At 35.3% G+C, this 22,762-nt stretch overlaps 1 protein-coding gene across 2 annotated transcripts in view; it reads right to left on the reverse strand.

Moving 5' to 3' along the window:
• The window catches only part of LOC149806510 (voltage-gated purine nucleotide uniporter SLC17A9-like), a 55,456-nt gene extending 34,091 nt beyond the window's left edge, over positions 1-21,365 (reverse strand). Inside the window, exons 1-4 of one of the 2 annotated variants that reach the window (XM_089954055.1) lie at positions 21,221-21,365; positions 16,813-16,939; positions 12,643-12,862; positions 6,536-6,635 (exon numbers count right to left, since the gene is read on the reverse strand). In XM_089954055.1, the coding sequence (XP_089810181.1) occupies positions 6,536-6,635; positions 12,643-12,862; positions 16,813-16,939; positions 21,221-21,273 (500 nt within the window). In that variant the 5' untranslated portion in view covers positions 21,274-21,365. The remainder of the gene's footprint in view (positions 1-6,535; positions 6,636-12,642; positions 12,863-16,812; positions 16,940-21,220) is intronic. The other variant, XM_089954050.1, reaches the window with a different exon arrangement.
• Positions 21,366-22,762: the final 1,397 nt, after the last annotated feature.

Below are 22,762 nucleotides of genomic sequence, written 5' to 3' on the forward strand. Positions count from 1 at the left end.
GGTAAACATTTTAGTGCGAGTCCAATGAACAACAATTTTAGAGATACATAGCTATCATACTAGGTTCATCCAGTTGTCTCTTAAACACTATCAATTTTCTCACCTCTTAATGATGGCTGCATAACACAGATTTAACAGTAATGCATCAATTTTCTCACCTCTTAATGATGGCTGCATAACACAGATTTAACTGTAATGCATCAACTATGATATAAACAATCTGAATTGTGCTCATGTTAAGAAAGATACATCAAAAAGAAAAGAGCATTCTGAAAACATTTTGTGCATCATGCTAAAAATGTTACTATAAATAAATACTGTGAAAACTGTTTAAAGGAAAACTACCAAATAGAGACACCTGTTCATAAGGCAACCCAACATGCAATATCCCATAAAATCTGCATATATCTAGAAATCATTTTTATGTGGACAGAGTTTACGTTTTCTATCTAAGAATTAACATCATAAATGCATTCATTTGACTGCATTCAAAAGGCCTGGACACTTTTCTATTTCCAAAAATTGTTGCTTACATTTTTCTCAGAGAAATATTTGCTTGGCCCTTGTTTACTCTTTTATAATATATACAGGTAAAGGATTTGGAATACATAAGGAAATATACATGTACCTTGTACCACTGGATTTTGATTTGCAAGTCAATTAATTGTCATTTGAAAGAGTACCCTTTCAAACAAGTTAGAAATATCAAGCTCTCTGAAGACCCTGTCCACATACTGGATGGTTGTCCATGACGGATAAATATATCCAGTCCAATGATAGCCCTTTACATACTGGACGGTTATCCATGACGGACAAATCTTTCCAGTCCAATGATAGCCCTTTACATACTGGATGGTTGTCCATGATGGATAAATCTATCCAGTCCAATGATAGCCCTTTACGTACTGGATGGTTATCCATGACGGATAAATCTATCCAGTCCAATGATAGCCCTTTACATACTGGATGGTTGTCCATGACGGATAAATCTATAAAATCCAATGATAGCCCTTTACATACTGGATGACTGTCCATGATGGATAAATCTATCCAGTCCAATGATAGCCCTTTACATACTGGATGGCTGTCCATGACGGATAAATCCATCCAGTCCAATGATAGCCCTTCACATACTGGATGGTTGTCCATGACGGATAAATCTATCCAGTCCAATGATAGCCCTTTACATACTGGATGGCTGTCCATGACGGACAAATCTATCCAGACCAATGATAGCCCTTTACATACTGGATGGTTGTCCATGACAGATAAATCTATCCAGTCCAATGATAGCCCTTTACATACTGGATGGTTGTCCATGACGGATAAATCTATCCAGACCAGTGATAGCTCTTTACATACCAGATGGCTGTCCATGATGGATAAATCTATCCAGACCAATGATAGCCCTTTACATACTAGATGGTTGTCCATGACAGATAAATCTATCCAGTCCAATGATAGTCCTTTACATATTGGATGGTTGTCCATGACGGATAAATCTATCCAGTCCAATTATAGCCCTTTACATACTGGATGGTTGTCCATGACGGATAAATCTATCCAGTCCAATGATATCCCTTTACATACAGATTGCACCATATATTTGACCTAGCAGCATGGACTGCTTATCAGTCAAAGATGAGTATTGATTATATGGGATAACTCTGCTGACCACCTTGAAATCTTCTGATTGATTTCTTATAGCCTGCATGCAAAAGATGGTTTAGTGTCCTACTAAGGCCATGGGGTTATGATTCATATATGGGCTTATACCAATATGTTAAAGTGTTTGAATTGTAATGTAACCAACAAACTTTGACATTAACATTAATTGTGCCTGGAGAGTTATTGTGCTTTAAATTTGTAGTAATGCATTTTAAAAACAAGAGGCTCAATTGGGCCTTAGATCTTACATCAGCCTGATGTCTGACAAATGCAAAAGTAGCTGGCAAAGAAATCTGGGTCAGGTTTTACATATGCTGCTGGCTGTATATTAAGGATGAAACATTTACCAAATGTGTACATGGTATACAATAACCAAACTGATGTCATTTAATCAAAACATTTCAAAACTCATTCTTACGCCCAATTTGCTGACAGCTATTTATATGTAAACCACTGACAACATGCATGCTGCACTTCACTCTTATCTTAAATAAGAATAATGAAGCATGAAAAAATATACTAGTAAGAAATTAATTAAAATCAATCAAATTAATTAAGGAATTTAAAAACACATTCATAATTGCTATGATGCACCATTTCAATTAGGCAAATACAGACTATAACAACAAACCATGTCAAGAGTCAGAGCTTTCCTCCTAGCAGAAGGAGTAGTAATAAAAAGTGTCTTTGACCAGGAGAACTAAAAACAACTTTTTGTTTTAACCAAACCAGTTGTGCTATAGCCTTGTACTTTTCATTTCCTACAAATGTCTGGCAGTTTACAGAAACACACACACACATATATATATATATATACATTTTTGTAGTAATCATTTTGCATTGAGAGAAAAAAATTATGCATAGGGAATTGGGAAGACTATGACCAACACCTTAACAATGTGGTAAAATGGGCACTAAATATATTCAATTTAAAATATCGTATCAAATTTCAATTCAATGGCAATCAATTCAAACTTCATGTGACTTTAAAAAGAAAATGCATTTAATTCAATGAAACAGTTCCCTCAAGATGGCCAATAAAAGCATATTTAGAAATTTCTGATTCAAATAATTAATAAATGTTATAGCAAAAACTTGTCTTTGTTATTAAATGAAACACATGTTACATTAAAAATACACTCATCACAGTGCCATGTGTAGAAAGATGGATTTTAGTTACCCATTAGCAATAAAAATGAAATTTAAAATAATGTTTAAATGTTTTGCCACGCAACCTGGCCATCTACTATCAGCAAAGGACTATACTAAATAATGGCCATTTTCTTGCTCATTTTAATGGAAAAAATAACTGTGCCTAAAAACAGAACATAATATGCCCACTCCATATTGTTTTCCATGCAGGCACTTGTAGAAAGAACAGAACCTGATCTGTCCACTCCATACTGTCTTCTATTTAGGCACTTTTAAAATGAAAAGAATTTGACATGTCCACTCCATACTTAATGGTCTTCTATGCAGGCACTATTAGCACTGTTGATTCTAATGGTCATCATTTACCAAAGGGCCCTATTGACCAGGTGGTCTGGACCTCAAATTACCAAGCAGAAACCTTTTTCACAGATTCAATATAGCCTTGCCCTTTGACCCCAAAATTAACAGGCGCTTTGACCCCAAAATCAAGATCTTTTCTTTGCTTTAAGTGTAAGCCCTCCAAACTTTGGTCAAGGTATGTGGTCCAGAACTAAAGTTCTTATGCAGAATAATATAGTTCTTTCCTCTGTGACAGTGACCATAACCTATTAACACCAAATCCAATAGACTTCTGTGACAGTGACCATAACCTATTAACACCAAATCCAATAGACTTCTTTATTACCCAAAGTGCAAGCCATCCATAAACTTTGGTGAAGATACATGGTTGAGAACTATAATTGGTGTGCAGAAGTCTGTTTCCACGTCATTCCAAGTGCACAATATCCACAAAGTTTAGTCAATATCTGCGATGTAAATCTAAAGTTACTGTGCAGAAACCATTTTCCTCTTTCAGCCACAGTGATCTTAATTTTCTGATCCCCAAAAGGATTCGTCCTTATGAAATGGGGGTCATTCACAAAGTGTGACTGATCTCTGTGATGTAGAACTAATGTTATTAAGCAGAAACCATTTCTCTTTTCTTCAAACACACTGAATTTGACCTTTTGACCCCAAAATCAATAAGCTTTGTCCTGAAGCCAAGTGCAAACCATTCAAAAAATTTGGTCCAGGTCTGTGATATAAAAACAAACATTATTTTGTGGAAGCTATGTCTTCTTTCAGTCACAGTGACCTTGACCTTTCAAACCAAATAAGCTGGGCTTCTTCCTTACAATAAATACAAGCTAATGACCAAGTATGGTAATGGAGAATTGAGTTTAGTGTAGAAATGAAACGAAATGGACTGGATGGATGGTAATCATAAAATGATACACTCTGCCTAATGGCTGGGGTCAATTTTTATTAAATTTTTAGGTTTTGTATTAACATATCATTCAGTATATAAATCAAACTGCTTTACAGTCATTTCATTTACAGATTTCTATTTTATTCTCAAAAGAACAGTTGTCAAACATGGCCTGGTATACCAGAAATTACAGAATAGGTGCTCAGTTAAGCAACTTCAAAGTGCAGTATTACTCCATTAATTTGTTTAATTAAAATTCTTCACCAACTATGGACAAATGTTCTTTCAAAATTCCACAATGAAGGAAGGTTGCACTAGTGTCCTGGGCTGAGCAAATCCCATAGCCCGACGTCCCGGACTAGTCATTTTTGAAGTCGGACAAGTAGAATTTTCCAAGACGCTAGTCCGGGACAAGTGCTTTTTAAGAAAGTCGGGATAGTCCTTATTTTCGTGCTTGAATGACTATATCTGACTTTATTTGGCCAATCATGCCCTCTGGGCGTACTGAATACTTGATTCTACCCCTCTTTGTGTATACATTTACATCCTGTTAATGCTTGACTGCATATTGGGCTAAGCGACCAAATTATCGGCAAAACAAAACAAGTCAAACAAAAGAAAGCCAGTATGATCAATTAGCAGTGTTGTAAGCGGTTTTGTTGCAATGAGTTTACTTAATCTAAATCATAACAAGCGGCTCACTATGATTTTAATCCAGCGAGTCAGTGGAATTAAATTAATGAAAGGTACTTTACCAACATCAGTGTTGGTTTCCTTTATGAACTGATTAAATTACAGTAATGATCACAGGCACTTGATTCTGTGGAAACTAATGTGTACACTCACGATTCTTTAATTTATAATTGATTCTACAGATGATTAACTTCCACATGCAATATTGTGTTTGAAGCGAAACAATTATGCTAATTAATGAGCTGTTTCAGTTCATATTTAAAAGGGAAAATTGATGTTATGATCACTTTAGAAGTAGTTGTCAAGCAAGCTGATAGTTACTCTGTGGATAAAATGAGTTTGCTAAATTATTTTCGCAAGGAAGGTAATAACGGCGATTAGACAAAGGTAAATTTGTTTGAAAATGGAGGGATAAAACGTAAGACAGATACTGAGTGTGCGGTAGCTATTTCTGAGTGTGAACGAGGATTTAGTTCAATGAACTTAATCAAGACTTCTTTAAGGAATTCCTTAAACCAAAAGAGTTTACAAATGCTAATGAACATTTCTGCAAATAGACCATGGGTTGAGGACTTTAACCCAGACACAGCAATCAACTGCTGGCTTAGTACTGGTGCAGGTGGCAGACATATACATGGACATATTTTCAAATCCATCAGCTAAAACAAATATACATGAACCTAAAGAAGCCAAACATAGAACAACCAATGTTTTTGAAAAATTAAATTCTTTTAAGAAATAATTATGTTTTATATTATTTTTTTTCTTCTTTCTATGGATTAAGTACACACGTCTCATCAAATCTTGGCAAGTGATTACCATTTTGGGACCAGTGAAAAGTAAGGTGAGACTAGTGAAGAGTAAGGTGGGACTAGTGAAGAGAAAGGTGGGACTAGTGAATTTTCTGAAACCACTTGTCCTAGACAGGTGGTTAAACAAAAAATTTGCCCAGCCCTGGTGTCTAAAACAAACTTTTAAAAAATATGACTACACCAAGTTGCATTTTTTCAGTTGCTGCTTCTTTTATTTATTCTCAGCGATATTATCTTCCAAAATACAGAATCAATTCAATTTAAATTGTCATTCAAATTTGTTTCAGTATTTTGTTATTCACATTTTTTTTCTTTATTTTTTTCATGCGTGTACCAGTGATTAATTTTTTGCAGGATCTGAAGGGGAATGACCGGCATTCTTTAAACTGTATTTTGTTGTTCAACAAACAGGACTACTGTTATCTGATCAGACCAATAGGACCATTAGGGCTATTCCATTAAAAAATACATGGGACCCAGGGAATGCACTTTTAAAGTGGGGCACTCACCCATAGATGCAATTTAACATTTCGTATGATTTTAACATGAACATCTGTGATATCAAAGTACCGTGGCATATATTTTTTTAAAACTGCCTTCCCTGGGTACGTGTATGTTTAAATGGAACAGCCCATAGTGAGAAATACAATTTTAACTGCTTCTTTTATCTCTTTTCAACATTCTATTTTTATGCAAACTGACATGTAAACACAGATGTCAGAAACAAGATAAAATCCCTTCATAGATGTAATACATATCAACAAAATATAATCACAGGCAGAAAATGGCCTTTACTCAATATACTCCTCCATCAAAATCTGAAAAAAACCTGGCAATCATCAAACTAAAACTTTTTTCTATTTAATTTTTTTTCCAGGTTTTGAAGCATAAATGAATGCATCTGTTTGCCCCAACAGGATTTCTGCAGCACACAGGTCTTATTTTTCACTGCTATACTCACCCACCATATGTCCCTGCAACTACAAGGCCTGAAAATGAGGAGCGTTCCTCTGGAGGGACAAAGTGACCCACTAAGCTGGTTACAGTGGGCATATGTACTCCTATATGCAGGGCAATGATATGATTTTAATAATACTTTAAAAATATATATATCAAAAATTAAATTATTATTCATCAATACAATGTACATATATTTTTAACAATAATTTTACAGCATGCAGAGATTGCATGCTTTCAAGGCATAATAAATAAACTGAACTGACAAACTTGAACTTTCAACATGAACAATATTTACCACTCACCCTCAGTAATCAACAAAACTTATTAAGGAACTTTCATGCTAAGAAATTAGTCTATGAAACCTATTTTTGACACCCTACCATTAAAAGCCGCACACAAAAAAAATTCTGAATGTGAACAAGAACCTCTTCTCATAAGATTTTAATCTTTCATTTTCTGGCATGCTTCAAGCATGCATACTATGCTGCTCCACCTATTTAACATTCATCACAGTAATATATCTACTTGAAAACTTTTGTCCAAAAAAATTTTCATAAAAAGGTTTTGAATGAAAATAAATATCTTTCAGGACATAAGTTTATATGATAAAAATACAAACTGCCTTTCTGAAATACAGAATGTATGATTTTATTTTGTAAAAATATTTTATGCAATCTGGCCATTAAAGGCACCGCACTATTGTATCTGTAAACAGTTATTTGCTAATCTGCATTCTGATCAGCATCAGTAAGTGATTATATTATATGTACATTGTACATGTACATACTACATACGAAAAAGAAAGATTTCAGTAAAGATGACACTACATAAAATTTAGTTAATAGTTGGCAAACAGTTGCATCTGGACGTTGCAAAGTTGTTGTTGTTGTGGTTGTGGGGTTTAACACCATTTTTCAGCACACAATAGGCTATAAATGGCAGCCAGTATTTTAATGGTCGAGGAAGAACCCGGGAAAACCCCAGAAAGAACCACCGACCCACGAGAAGCTACTGGCAAGCTTTCTCACATACCCACATTGGCTGAATCCGAGACTCAAAGCAGCACAGACAGAGGTGAGATGGCAGTGATCCAAAACAAAGAGCGCTTTAGACCACTTGGCCACTCAGGACCCCATGTTACAAAGCAAAAATACAGAATTTTCCCTTAAGAAGAATACAAATACAAGAGCACAGTTTCAAAAGCAAGGTACCCACCTAAATAAAAAGAATGAACATGGGATCCCCTTTTATTTCAGCCCACTGTATATTTATCTAGAAAGTAAAAAACTTAATGATGAATTTGATTCAAACAATAAAATTTAACACTCACCTAAACAAAGCATATTGACAGGCATGTAAAGTGAAAACTATGTAAAACTTCTGCCAAAGATTTTGTTACCAATGAAAATTAACTGGCTGATCATTTTAAAATTTTACATTATAACTTCGATCAATAGTTAAATTCTACATTCAAATTGCATTACAAAAAAAGACAACAAAATAAATGGAAATGATATTTTTATCCCTCATTTTATGTAGACAACCCATTAGACTGTTTTGCATAATGGCAAACACTTATTTTACTAACATCAAATGATAGTTGTCTAGCTGGGCTTTGGCTTTTAGTAACGTTTTTGACTAGCTTTGAATTTTTAGTTGTCCTGGCATGGACTTTTATACCACTGTGATTGTTCTGTTTATATTCATTCATTTTTTAACAAACAATCAGTAAGTTCTAATAAATAAATAAATAAATATTTCAATATAAAATAATTTACATTGAAAACATTTCTAACACACGAGTTTTCCATTGCAGATTAAACCTCTATAAATGCTGAACAGGAAGCAATTATAACATAAGTCATTTTTTTTAAAAGCCATTGAAATAGTCTGAGAGAAGTTAATAATCATCCCATTGCAGACATCCACCAAGGTAATAAGGTCCCATTCCAAACCTTAAGGTATGGAGCAAATGGGTTGGTTGAGTGTGTGCATGTGATTTGGATTTTTAACACAGCTTTAACAATTTTTCAGTCAAATCGCTACGATGTCTGCAGTGTGGCAGCTTATAGTTATGTCTAGCACAGAGGCATCATGTCGCAGACATGTAGCATGATGTCCCACCCAGTCACATTATCCTGACACCGGGCCATCAGTCCTAACACTAACCTCTTAATGCTGAGCGCCTAGTGAGGCAGCTGTTAGTACGATTTTTATAAGTCTTTGGTATGACTCGGCCGGGGTTCGAACCAATGACCTCCTACTTCTGAGGCAGACGCTTTAACCACTAGGCCACCGGAGCAGTTGGATTAGTTGATGCCTAAGGCTTTACATCTGGGCCCAGAACTTTGTTATCTAGGTGTGAAAAGCAGATCATTTGCAAATCTTAAGGAAATCATATCCCAGGAATCTGGAAACAACATTTGGAAGATCAACTCCAGAGGCAACAGAACAATAGTATTGCAACCTATAAGACATACATGAAAAATATGATTCAAATAGCAAGCAAAAGTTAACTGAGAATCTTGGCAAAAATCAAACAATTATGAGCCTAACATATACTACTGTCCATGTAAATGCAATCATAAGGAGTCTACCACCATATTTTTGTGATTAGAGGAAATGGGTACATGCCTGAGCTTATGAAAGTCTGAGTACCGACACAGGATCGGTTAATGCAGTTCAACCGAAACAATATTTGGAAGAGAGCTCCCAAACACGTTCCAGAAATGACCAATCTCAATCTTTTTACAGTATGCTGGACATTTCAATCATATAACTCTTACACTGACTGAATGGGCTATGACCAGAAATACCATGCATGTGTCTGCTGAGCAAAAGGGAACAAGGGCTTGATTTGCAAGGTTCTCCTAAGGTATTATGGCTAGGTAATGGATTTAAAGAAGAAATTGTGTGAACAGTGATTTGATGATTTCTACTGGTGATGACCATAATAATTATCATGCTTCATGGTAAACCATCAAAAACTTCAAGACAAGCTGCACTAACAAGACTGTGTCATACACTGTATCAAGCTATTAGAGAACAAGGGCAATAACTCTAACAAAGGTTGCAAGACCAAAGTGATTCTTTTTCATCTATGCATCTTCAGGTGACAACCTTAACATTTACAAAGTTTTATTTCAATCCATAAAACTGTGGTACAAGTTCCAATAAACACCAATAAGGACGTGTCATACACCGGACTAATTTATATGACAACAAAATTACCAGTATAACCAACTCGATTGTCAGGGTAAGTCAACTCTTTGACAAGATACCTACCGATTTTACCAAAAAAATTATAAATGGAACAATATATACATGCTCAGTTAGGGTATCTTCTTTCCAAAAATATACTTACACAGCCAATGTGGCATCAACCCTAGTACAATCATGTTTCTGTATGCATTACAAACTTAAACGGTTTGAGTCCAGGATTAGGCAAATGTGGATATGTGAGAAAGCATGCCAGTAGCTTTTCATGGGTCGGTGGTTCTTCCTCCACCATTAATACTGGCCGCCATGCATAGCCTATCGTGTGCTGAAATATGGCGTTAAACCCCACAACAACAACTTAAACACTGATCAAATAAATCATTGAAAGTAATGTTTCTGTCAAAGCTACTCCTAATTAAATTTACAATTCTTCTGAACTGACTCGATGAAGACTTATTACACACTGTTATATACAGTTATAGGTGCAACGATAGCATATGACAAGTATCTCCTATACAATATTCATGGCTCTAATCACCAACAATCAATATATACGAATTCATAAAGTACATTAAAAATTTGTAACACACAAAGTGAGTTCTTATGCAAGGTTAGACTATTCCAGATATTTTTTTCTTTTTTTTCAATACATGTGAGGAGATCAAAGGTCAACTCTGACAAGACCTATGGTGATATCCTGTACAGTGGGAAAGGCATCAATTGCAAAGAAAGAAATGAAAAAATTATCTTAAAGAAAAGGGATAAAAAAATTAAGGAAATGAGTTGTCAGACAAGTCTCTGATGAATCACCAAATATGACCTACATATGGAAAAGTTTATTAAATATGTTTGAATAAATATCTAAAGTATAAATCTTTCAAGTCTTTACATATAATATGCAAGCCATGAATAAGTCCAACTGCACAGACCCAGTGTGAAGGGGCAAATTTCTGGCGATCTAAGAAGAATACATCAGTTGAGACCAGAGAACAATTAATTAGATTTATGGAGACAGGCGCGTATCAAATCACCATACTGCCATGATCGGTAATGTCTTTTGAGGGAGAATTTTGTTCCTAAATATGCATTTGTTTATACAGCAGCCAGACAGACTATTAGGGACACGGTCAACTTTGACTTCATGGTAAAACTGTCACAATTGAAAAATTGCAGAAACTCTGTTATTCAAACTACCAGGTCAAGCTGACCCCGACTTTGGCACCTCTGAAAAAAGGCAGCAGAGATATTTGATTCTGACTGGTTACGCTAAATAAGGGGCGTGTTACCACACTAAATTTCCTAGGTTTTAATATCGCCACATTGAAAATTTTAATCAGTCTAAGCTTTTCCTGCAAGAGGAAACACCAGAGAAGGACTCCGGGAGGAATTTGCAAGAAACTCCCTTGTAAAAAACTGTTGTCCAAAGGGGACTGTCGTCAAAAGAAACAGACGAACCAATTTGGCGATTAGAGGGAGGAACGGTGAAAGCAAAGGTAGTTGTGACAATTCCATGTAATTTGTTGATGCCATACATAATGCTTTGCTGAATTTATTTACTTGTATTTGCATGAATCTTTTTTCTACATTCGTATAATAATTTGCTTTATGAAGTATAACTGTGTTGAGTTTATGTATAGGACGGCGTACATTAATCTTTAGATAAATTTGATGAATTGTTTGAATTTGTCGTTTTGTTTGCACAAGAGTTAGGTTCTAAGAATTTAATGCATTACATTACTTAATATGATTATGAGAATCCGTGTGAATTCACCGAATTTAGAAGATTTCATGTATGATTAATAGTAAGTGTGTATTGACTGAAATGACATAGTAATTCATGTAATGTATCTCATTTATTCGCTTGCGTAAATTGAGGCTGGCTCAGAATCGCTATGCCTTGTGTGGTGTGTTAATGTGTGATGTTAATGAGTGAAGAATTAGCCATTCAACTAACTAGGGTCATTATAGGACATGTGGAGTCAATTGAGAGCCTTAGCATCTGTTTAGCACCAATAGGATGATTTGATAATGAGGAAGGGATAATGCAAAATCCCAAGTATCATAAATAACAGGAAATTTAGGCTGTCTCTATTTATATTTATTTAGAAGGGAGAAAATAGCTCCTGAGATGTATAATCCTGTGACACAATCCTGTGACGTATATTGAGAAGCATAGAGAGAAGTGTGGTGGGACGTACAATCCTGTGATGTAATCCTGCGATGTATGCTGAGAGTATCCAGAGACATATTGGGAAAAGTATCATCCTGAGATCCAAGGGTCTAAACAGTGACAGCAGAAGTAGAGTGAACTGGACGAACAAGTGATGCAATCGCACAAGGTATTGACTTCGACTGTTCACTCGATCCTATGATGAACTATATCAGTAAACAGATCGGCTACCTTATTTAAATAAATTTGTGTTTTATTTTCTTTATTGTAATTCGGTGGAAATTTTATTCCTAAAAGCAGAGTATATTCCTGATGTAATGAATTCTCACAGCTGTTTTATGTAATTGATTAAATTGTTTGTTTACATGTACAGGGGCTTGTGTAGGTTTGTTCTATGTATCTGCTCAGATCGCTATCTATTCACCTGTAAGTTTCATCACTTATATTTATATTTACTTGAACCGGGCAATAACATCGAGCACGGTCAACCTCTAGATAACAAAAACCAAATTAAGCGGGACACCCACCAGAAACCCCTTACACCCAGATCTGCCAATGCATTATGCTATGGCAGATCAGGATCTTTGTTGTTTGCTGTTTGACTTGACTTGTGAGTACATACAGTATATATGTACATGTGTGTATCAAAGTTTATAGTACAAGTGTTAATGCTCTATGCATGGAATTTTCTATATCCATAAATTCTCCAGGAAACGTACCCTGAAACATCCCAAGCAGGACTCTAGAGAATATGACAATCCTCAGAGTGAGATGCTTGTCATCGGATATGTAGGTGATCTGTGGTGTCCAGAATGTGATCACTGACCAGAAGCAGGCTGCTATTGGCACCACTACATCACCACCAATTCTGTCACTCAGGTAGCCACCTAGGAACTGGGTCATGGTGTAGCCCCAGAAAAATGATGATAAAACAGAAGCCTGGAAAATAAATATTGATCAAATGTTTTGTAACTTTGTTCTGGTATATCAATTTTGTAAAAGAAAACAATTTCTAACAAATTGAGTTGGTTTATTTTTTTTCATTTTTTGTTTGTACTTTGCTAAACCAGAATCTTGGACATCCTGACACGCATGTTACTAAGGAGTTTTCATGGCTCCTTGTGATCTACTCTAAAAGGTTTATTAAATATGTATATTTGAACCATTTTTGATTTTCTGCAGATCAGCTGACTTCCTTTTATAAGTAATCTAAGCTTTAATGATAAGCAAGTTCTCCACTGACTCTGGAAACTTCAAGGATCACATTACATGGACCTAACAATTTGCATTTTACTTCTGAATGCTTCCACTTAAGCTGCCTCGGTTTCTAGCAAGGGTAACAAATTTTTCTTGGTAATTTTACATCTAATTTTAAACATAGATGAAAATTATTCCATTTTTATATGTACAAGACAAATGTCCCCACTATGTCCAACCAAAAGTACAGCAAGTCCCAGTACTGATAAAATTTGCAATAAATGACAACAAAGTTCAGATTATCTTCCTCTGCATAATCAAGTAATTTCTGCATAATTGTGCTAACAGAGTATTCATCCAAAAGTGCAAAAAAACTCTTAGAGTCTCTCAGAGGGAGTGATATTCTACTAATATTTTCATTAGCATAATCAAGTACTGTATATACTTTGGTACAAACTCATTTGCATATAAGCCAACCCCAAAACTGAACAGGTATAAACACTCAGAAGTGCAAGACCCATGTATAAGCCGACCCACAACTCTGAGACATCTCAAGATGCATGAGGTAAGTTCTAAATGCATTTATTTAGGCCAACTTTTATTTTTTAAAAACTACATGTATACTTATCTTGAGGCTGGCATGCATAATTATTAAAAAGAAATGGTATAAACTTGTTTGAAAAGTAATTTATTTAATTTTCTGTTTTCTAATTGTTTCTGCCTAATTTAGACTTGTGTATAATTTGATCAAACGATGACAAAATTTCAGCAATCACAAGTTGCTGTTACACTACCTCTCCCTTTTGACTTGATTATTGTTTGTTTATGCATTGTTGCACTGGACATTTCATATCAGTTCACTGCACCAGTAATTACAATAATGATGATTCAGAAACAATGCTTCAAAAATTATGCTAATACTGTAAAAGCTGAGTTGTAGTTTGCTTTGATGTGAGCGACCTTACACCATACCTGTCAACTTTCATGCCGGGAGGGAAAAAAGCTCCTGATTTTTTGGGTCACTAGACACCTACCTCCCAATTTCATAATATCTTCCAATTTTTAGATAACTCCCGATTATTACATAATGTCTTCGATTTTCATTTCTTCTAAACAAGAAAAGTCATACATGTTCTGTTTGTTCACATGTGAATTATTGTTGTGATGAAATAATTATTTTAGTATATAGAATTCGCTTCTTCGCTAAACAGAATGTTAATTTTAAATAATATTCACATAAATTAATGATTTTTTTACCTCTACAATAATAAAATAAAAAAATCAGAATAAAAAAAAATAAATTACTGCCAATAAAATCATCCACAATTAATTTCAACTCCAAGAATGATCACTACAAATGCTGTAATGCCATTCCAACAAAAGAAACTTACAAGAGTGAACACCTGGCATTTTTATGCCGTATATACCAATGTTAATTACCATTGTTAAATTAAAAGAAGGAATGAAAATACATATCACGCAGCAAATGTGTCCTCAAAAACTAATTCAGAATACATGTTTTCTTGCTTGTTTATTTAAGACTAATCTTTAGCTATTGTGCAGTTTAACCACAGCTGACCAGAATATTAAATTAGGGCACATCCTGGGGGAAAATAGGGCACATCACAGGGTGAAACAGCTAGTCTTTTTGCAAATTTCATGCATATTGGACCAAGAAGATCGATCAATATTTAGTGAAAACAAGGCTTTAAAAATGTCACGAAAAACCTCCCAATTTTAGGTCCCCAATCTCTATTCTTTTATTTAATCTCTCTACTTGGCTTTTGAAAAGTTCACAGGTATGCCTTACACCCCATTTTACAAAACTAAGGTAATTGTGTTAATAACATGGAATAAAAGGCAATTACACATCAATGTACTGGTATAGTTGCCAGTCTAAATTCTCTCTTAACACAAGCTAGTTTCAGGTTTTTAATGATTAACTGGTCTGTACTGCTGTCGCAAAACGAAAGACAAATTTGAGACTATCAACATAAGAGATGATGAAACATCAAGCTTTCCATTGTAAGGAAAGTTATGTTTGTTCAGCCAAAACACAAAACTAAAATTGATTGATTGTTGATCTTAGTTGATCTGTATGAGAAGTTTTGACTTTATTATTACCACTCTTCGTGAACATGTCAATTATGCTGGTTATGTGCCTTGTACATGTGTGTACCTTTTTAAAAATATTACCTCAATTTTTTGTAGGATCGCTTATATCGTTGAAAATGAGTAACCTGTGAGCATGTGATTCAATCTAAATGAAACAGCTATTAAGGACTATCTGAAATGTTATCTGGAAGAATGCAGTTTGGTTGAAACAATGAATAAACCAAAACCTGCATATAATATGTTTGGGAATATATAAGGATTTAAGTGACACTATGCATGATTTGCACCGTGTAGGTACCGTACATTATAGTTCAGCCTGGTCTCCCGGGTAAACTCAACCGACCCATGCATTATGAAGTCTGTATTTACCTTTACTTAATTTCATGTTGAAGAAATCAGAAAATATGCATATGCAAAATAATAACAAAATCAATCATAGTACTTTAAAACAGTTTAATAATTGTATATTTTTTAACATGCCTAAGACTTAGGACATGGAAAATAAATAACAGCCATTACAGTAGTCAACAAAAAGAAATAAAACCTGTAAAGTTTAGACATTGGCTTGCAGATAAGCCGACCCCCCCCTTTTCCAAGCCTTTATTTTTTCCTAAATTATTCAGCTTATATGTGAGTATATACAGTAATATCTACATAACTGAATCATGCTAAAAGAGTAATCATCCAAAAGTATAAAACATTGGCCGCTATACTGACTGTGTAAGCAGCACCATTTTCATTAAGAACCAACTAGAGAGCATGTGAAGTCTTTTGTGGAAACCCCATGTGATTATGATTTTCCATGCACATAAGTAGCGATCACAAGATTTTCAGGATGGCTTCTTTGGTGACCATAGCAGATTTCATATCAGCACTATTTTCACTTAAGACCAACTAGACATCATAAGAATTTTTTTCTGGCAAAAACCTATATGGATATGACTATCCATTCAGGAGGAGTGAAAATAACAATTTTCAATATGGCTGCAGTGGTGGTCATACGAGAAGTCAAAGCAGCACCATTTTCATTTAGGATCAACTAGACCATTGAATGAGTGTGTGCATGTAAAGTTCCATGGCAATGCTGCAAGTAGTTTTGAAGTAGTGACAACAAACTTGTGCTAACAGAGAGATGGCTGATGGATGGATGACATACCATAACATAAGCTTTCCTGGTCTACAACCAGTAGAAGTAAAAATGTAAAATTAATTGATGGCATGAAATCCTCACATTTGTCATCAACAAATGCACAGGAACAATGCCTGCCAAAATTGTGTTAGCTTACAACATGATATTTGCCTAATAGTGGAAATAAACTAGTTTAGATGCAATGGACAGGACAGATATAAAGATGGGCAGAGCAAAATAAAATTCCCTATTACAGCTGAAGAAGCCTTATATCACTTAAACCTGACCATTGGTCATTATTTGGATGCCAGGTATTAGTACAATAGGTCCATACTATTCATAACACTAAAGGATTCTCAAATTGCTTAAATCTGCAAGTATCTGATCCATTAAAATACATCACCATGAAATCTCTCTATATCCAATTTGTTCATTTCATCCAACTTACTGACTCTGTTTTATCCCAACCCAGTTCCTTGGAGATGGATACAATGGACAATGGCATGACTGTCCTACAGGCATAGAGGGCAGCACATCCCAGAAACAATGCTACTGACCACTGCTTTTTCTCTGCTCTGAAAATAAATTCATATCTGAAATAAATAAATGATCAAATCTATTATTACCGTGAGTGAACAGAAGAGACATACATTCCACTGACCAAAAAGAATTTCCAGTTATTCAAGACATGACTATTCATTCTTTCTAAATGGCTGAGTGTTCAAACCATCTCATATTCATGAGTGATAGGGTTTTCAAATCAGCTGATGTAGCAGCCATAATGGTTATAAAATAAGCACCATTGTTACCATAGGACACTGCCAATATGACCATCCTTTCTGGAGAATTACTGACAAGATTTTCAATATGTCCATCTACAGAAGAAAATAAAAGATATACATCAATGAAAACTCTGGCATTAAAACCAGCTCTGACCTTATATCAGCATGTCTTACTATTTAACAAATTAACCCCTGGCGATGAGTAAACGTGGCAGGAGGTAGTAGCCTACTGCCGAGCTCTGAAGCGTCAAGGTCATGTATGATACACCAAAGTGGGTGGTATTATAGAAAGGTAGACAGATGTAGTTCTACAATGATACCAAATAATCTGGAAGTTTAAGTTACACTACAAAATACAGAGGGAAAAACCTCATTTTTTGGACCCGATTTTTTTTCACCCAAAATTCGCCTTTGGTAGGAATCCAATTTTGTGTCCGGATTTTAGACTTTTTGGTCTCAGATCTAAGGCAGACTGATATGAACTGCAAACAAACAGATGAACCTTTGCAGAAAGTTGGATAAGACGGGCATTTGGAATAAAGAGTTCTCTGGATACGAAAGTAATGGGTCCGTTAAGCATAAAAAGAAAAAAAGAACTCCAACTTTACCCTTCTGCTCATGCACAAGCCAAATAGCCAATGAAAAACAATGTTTCTAACACAACTAGGCATTAGGTTACTGGAAAATCACCTGGAAGTTGATGTATTTAGAATGTATTCAGAAATAGCTTTCAAAATGTGTTTCCTACTTGAATTTCAGGCAAACATGACAAAAACCTCCCAGGGTTAATGTGTTAATGTTTTCAAATTTCATGGTGTTTGTTTTTGTAATCATTTCATTATATGTTTTTTTTATCTTATACAGTGTTTCCCTTTACCCTCATTTGCGATTCAAAGACCCCCAAATTTTTAATTTGACCCCCAGTTCTGATACCAAAGTTTGTTTTTTACTCAGCCTGACCCCCAGCTTTGACACCAAGGAGAGTTTTGACTCTCAGTCTTGCACCCCTAGGGGATACACTGCTTATAAGTGTTGTCTAATGTTGTAAAGCGCTTAGAGTTTCTAAAGATTAGGCACTATACAAAGTCCTCATTATTATTATTATTAACAGTATTTACATCATTATTTGCATGAGAATACTATAATGTCAGTCTCTGAATTTTAAAACAAAATGTCGCAATTTCTTCCTTACTGGCGACCCAAATTAAAGTTCCAATATTTTGAAACAATAGATATCTGGCCATCAAGATAAATAAATGTGGGGCATCTCACAGGAACGTTTGCTAAACTTTTTAATTTGTTCACATTTCAATTCCCTGTGAATAGCCTCATGACCTTGAAAGCCTCTGCATCATGGTAGTTGTTTCTGGCTCACCAAACTCCAGGACAATTTAAGTACATGTACATGTAGTATGTAAACAACTATGCAGCCAAGTGCTACAAGGATAATAAATATTAGAGTGAATCGTTTCATGAAATCTGTTTGTTGAGAAAGGGATACAGACGTTAGTTGTATTTCTTAATGTCATTTTACTGATACGTGACTTTTCTAACATATGATCTTTTTAAAACTCGAATTCATGGATTTTTCATAAACATGTACATTATTTAATACACTGCGGAGTGTACTACACAAAGTAAGTTGTAAATATTCAAGTCCATTTTAGACTAGTTGTCTTCTTTTAATCAAAATTTACATTATTTTTTTGGGGGGGAGTGGGGTTGTTTTCTCTGTGTAAATCCTAGCCAATGATGACAGGTCACCTCAAAAATTTCACTTGCATGCGAAATTTCAATTTATTTTCAGCACACACACACACATCCCCATCTAAAACTCCACTTATGTCAACAACATTACCTTGTTCCCGAGGATGTTGAGATAAACAGATAGTACTGTATAATGAAAATGGTGACATTTTTTTAAACTGGTGACAAAATATTGAGGTTGGCGATTGTTTGGGCAACAACATTTTTAAAGCCAACACAAACTCTGAACTAGTGTAAAGAGGAAACCTTGAATACTATATCGTACAAGATATCTTTTGACCAAGAAGTGTCCAAAGACAAGAAATATAATAGGAAAATAAGATAGTCTGATTGTATTACAACCTTAAAGTGTTGAGTCCAAATGACTCCTGATTGTATAAAGATATTCTGATATGATATCATTGATATTATGAAGAACTGATAATTACGCAAAATGCACCCCAAAGGAGACAGTCTGGACATTTTGTTCTTTGTAAGCTCTGAGATCATGGCTATAAATCTACCAATCTACACTGCATGGATATTATTCTTTATTATTTACAATTATTACCATATACAAATAATCACTGTAATATATTCATGGTGCATGTAAAATAAAAATGGAGAGCAATTTTACAATATGACAAAAAGTCTATTTTAAAAGAATCCTTGACATAATAGGACCAATTGATCACTGCTGAAATTTTTATAGTACAGAGGGTTTACACAGAATTATATTACAGCTGTTTTAACATCAGTAAATAAATATAAAACTTAAATCTAATCCATCTGAACATCTGGCCTCGAAAACCATGATACTTTTACTCTGTGTGTGTATGTTAACTGTGTATGTGTGTGCGATTTAGATTTTTAATGTAACTTTTAAAAAAATTCAGTCATATCGCTATGATGTCTGCAATGTGACAGCCTTCATGCCACAGACATGGAGCATGATGTTCCACCCAGTCAAATCATCCTCGCACCAGGCCAACCAATGCCAAAACTAACCTCTTAATGCTGAGAATGTAGCTGATAGTACCATTTTTTTAAGTCTTTGGTATGACTCGGCCGGGGTTCAAACAGATGACCTCCCACATAATTTAACTGAGGCAGAATTCCATATCAGACTGTAATATAACTGTGTGGTGTCCTTTGTTGCCATACTATACTTCATTCAACTTAGGCTAAACGAACCATTTCATCTTTGCTAAATTCTGAAATGGTCATGCCAAAATTCACTGCTACAGATATGGATATCATTTGTGATGTTGAGCTGAACAAACTAGTGATAGTCATACAGGTTATGTATGTGCATTTACTCATCTTGAAACTGCTCTGGTGGCCTAGTGGTCAGAGTCTGCCTCAGATGCAGGAGGTTGGGTGTTCGAATCCCGACCAAGTCATACCAAAGACTTACAAAAATGGTACAAACAGGTGTCTTGCTTGGCACTCAGCATTAAGAGGTTAGTGTTAGGACTAATTAGCCTGGTGTAATGTGACTGGGTGGAACATGATACCCCAGTGCTAGACGCCACTTATAAACTGCCACAATGCAGACATTGTAGCAATATGACTAAAAATTTCTTAAAGATACATTAAAATTCCAAAACACACAAACACATATTCATCTTAAAATAAATATAAACAACTATCTTAAAATTTAATACTAAATTAGTTTAACCAAAGTGTATTCAGTCCCGATTATTCAATGTTAAAACCTCATTATTCAATGTCCTGCACTTTCACTGTTATCAAGAAACTTCCAGATGAAAATTACCGATTGATATGGAAGTTTAAAAAAGTGGCCAGGTACTAAATAGGGTCAGAAAAAGACCTCGTCCAAAAATGGTCATGTCCTTTCACGTGTACTAAGCGCAAGTTAAATGTTTTTTTTTTAAAGCTGACTTTTATAATACGGTAGACATGGTATAATCTAAGGTAATTTTGTCATTCTGTATGACTTTTCCCTTCAGATCATTTTTTTTTTTTTCAACATTAAGCTCAAGTTGAGCACCTGTACGTACTTTAGCATTGATTTTGCTGTATGTACTTCTAGGGGCGTACGATGATCCAAATAAAGTGAATAATTGCCATTTAAACATATGTTGAATCAAACTCTAAAAAATGACATCCATTACGCCATGCAGGCGTGTTAAACGCCTGCATGGCCTGTATGATTACATTTTACTTGACAATGTTTTCCTATACGAGTCTATAATGATAAGTGGCAAAGTGAAAATGTAGGGCCATAATACATCGAACCGTAAATAAAGCAGCAAATAGTCAAGCGAGTTGGAAATTAAAGTTATTCAGGCTAAGGCAAACAACCTTGACCAATATTTTCCATCCATATCTTTCTCCTCGACATTGCTCATCTGCATTCTATCGTTTTTGATACATTTTCCACTCGGCTACACTGCCAACACGAATTAGCCTGGTTCCCAACCCTCTATCACTGTACGTTAATTAAAAGGACAACACAAGACCAATCTAAACAGTCGTTCGGACCATTCCTCGATCATTTCCGTCAAGTAAAGAAATAACCTCAGAGGTAGCTGTAGGAATATGTACCAATCTGCAATCTGAAGGTCGCTCGTCCATTTCTGTCAGGGCATGAAGTAACCTGGCAAAAAGTAAGTTGTAGGAATACATATCAGTTTCATAAGTTTGGTGATCCACCTCTGGCATATGTTACGACAGACAATATGCCAAATATGGCTTTGTCTAAATTCGTCGCTATATAGTTCCCTGTGAACAAAAAAGTGAGAATATAGTTCTCATTGGCGACGAATTGTATCACAGGCTACGAAAAAGGCCGACATCGTTCCGATTGATTAATGTTGTGTGGTTTGGTGATTTTCCCAAATATATAATCGGATAACAATTATTTTCCCTATATACCTCCCTACATTTATTATTCAGTACTGAACTTTCGATTATGTCCAAAATTCTAATAAATCAAATAATAATGTAAAATGGCTTTAGGGATGAATTCAGAGTAAAGTAATTGTTGTTGTTGTTGTTGTTTTGGGGCTTAACGCCATTTTTCAGCACACGATAGGCTATACATGGCGGCCAGTATTAATGGTGGAGGAAGAACCCGGGAAAACCCCGGAAAGAACCACCGACCCACGAGAAGCTACTGACAAGCTTTCTCACATACCCACGTTGGCTCAATCCTAGACTCGAACCGCCGCAGACAGAGGTGAAATGGCAGTGATCCGTAACGGAGAGCGCTTTAGACCACTCGGCCACTCGGGGCCCCTTAAAGTAATTGTAATTGATAATTTCAACATGACACCATCCATGGCATTCAACTAATCCAACACCACTATCAGATTCCTTCCAGTAGTTCATAAACTCATTTTTTATCCCTATAGACCACCGTTTTTAATATCAACAAAAATAAATTAAGCTTGCATTTTTTTTTACATAAATATATATAACAATTACCATGTTGGAATATGTTCCCAAGATTTTCCTGGATCCATTTTGAGAAATTATATGATGACCAAATTCGTCACTTGTAAGGAAAAATGAAGGACAAGACCTGAGCAAACCACAAGTTTTTCCGGGCCGGAACCGGGCGTCAAGCTTGTTGTAGCGCATATGTCGAAATTATTAATAGCTTAACCGGCATTTTTTTGAGAGGCTGGACAGTCGAGAGAAAAAAAAACGTGCAGTGGGTCTCAAATTTCACTTTCGGACCAGAAACAATGCCTTATTACTTAATGTGCACTGTCTCCAAAATAAACACACACACACACACACACACACACACACACACACCCCGAAACTATATTGCTCATACTCTAAGGAATGATTAGTTTCCTTTAAATTAATAAAAGGAATGTCTACATCTAACTCATG

This window comes from Sinohyriopsis cumingii, chromosome 1 (assembly GCF_028554795.1).
Source record: "Sinohyriopsis cumingii isolate HCF-2022 chromosome 1, ASM2855479v2, whole genome shotgun sequence".
NCBI lineage: Eukaryota > Metazoa > Mollusca > Bivalvia > Unionida > Unionidae > Sinohyriopsis > Sinohyriopsis cumingii.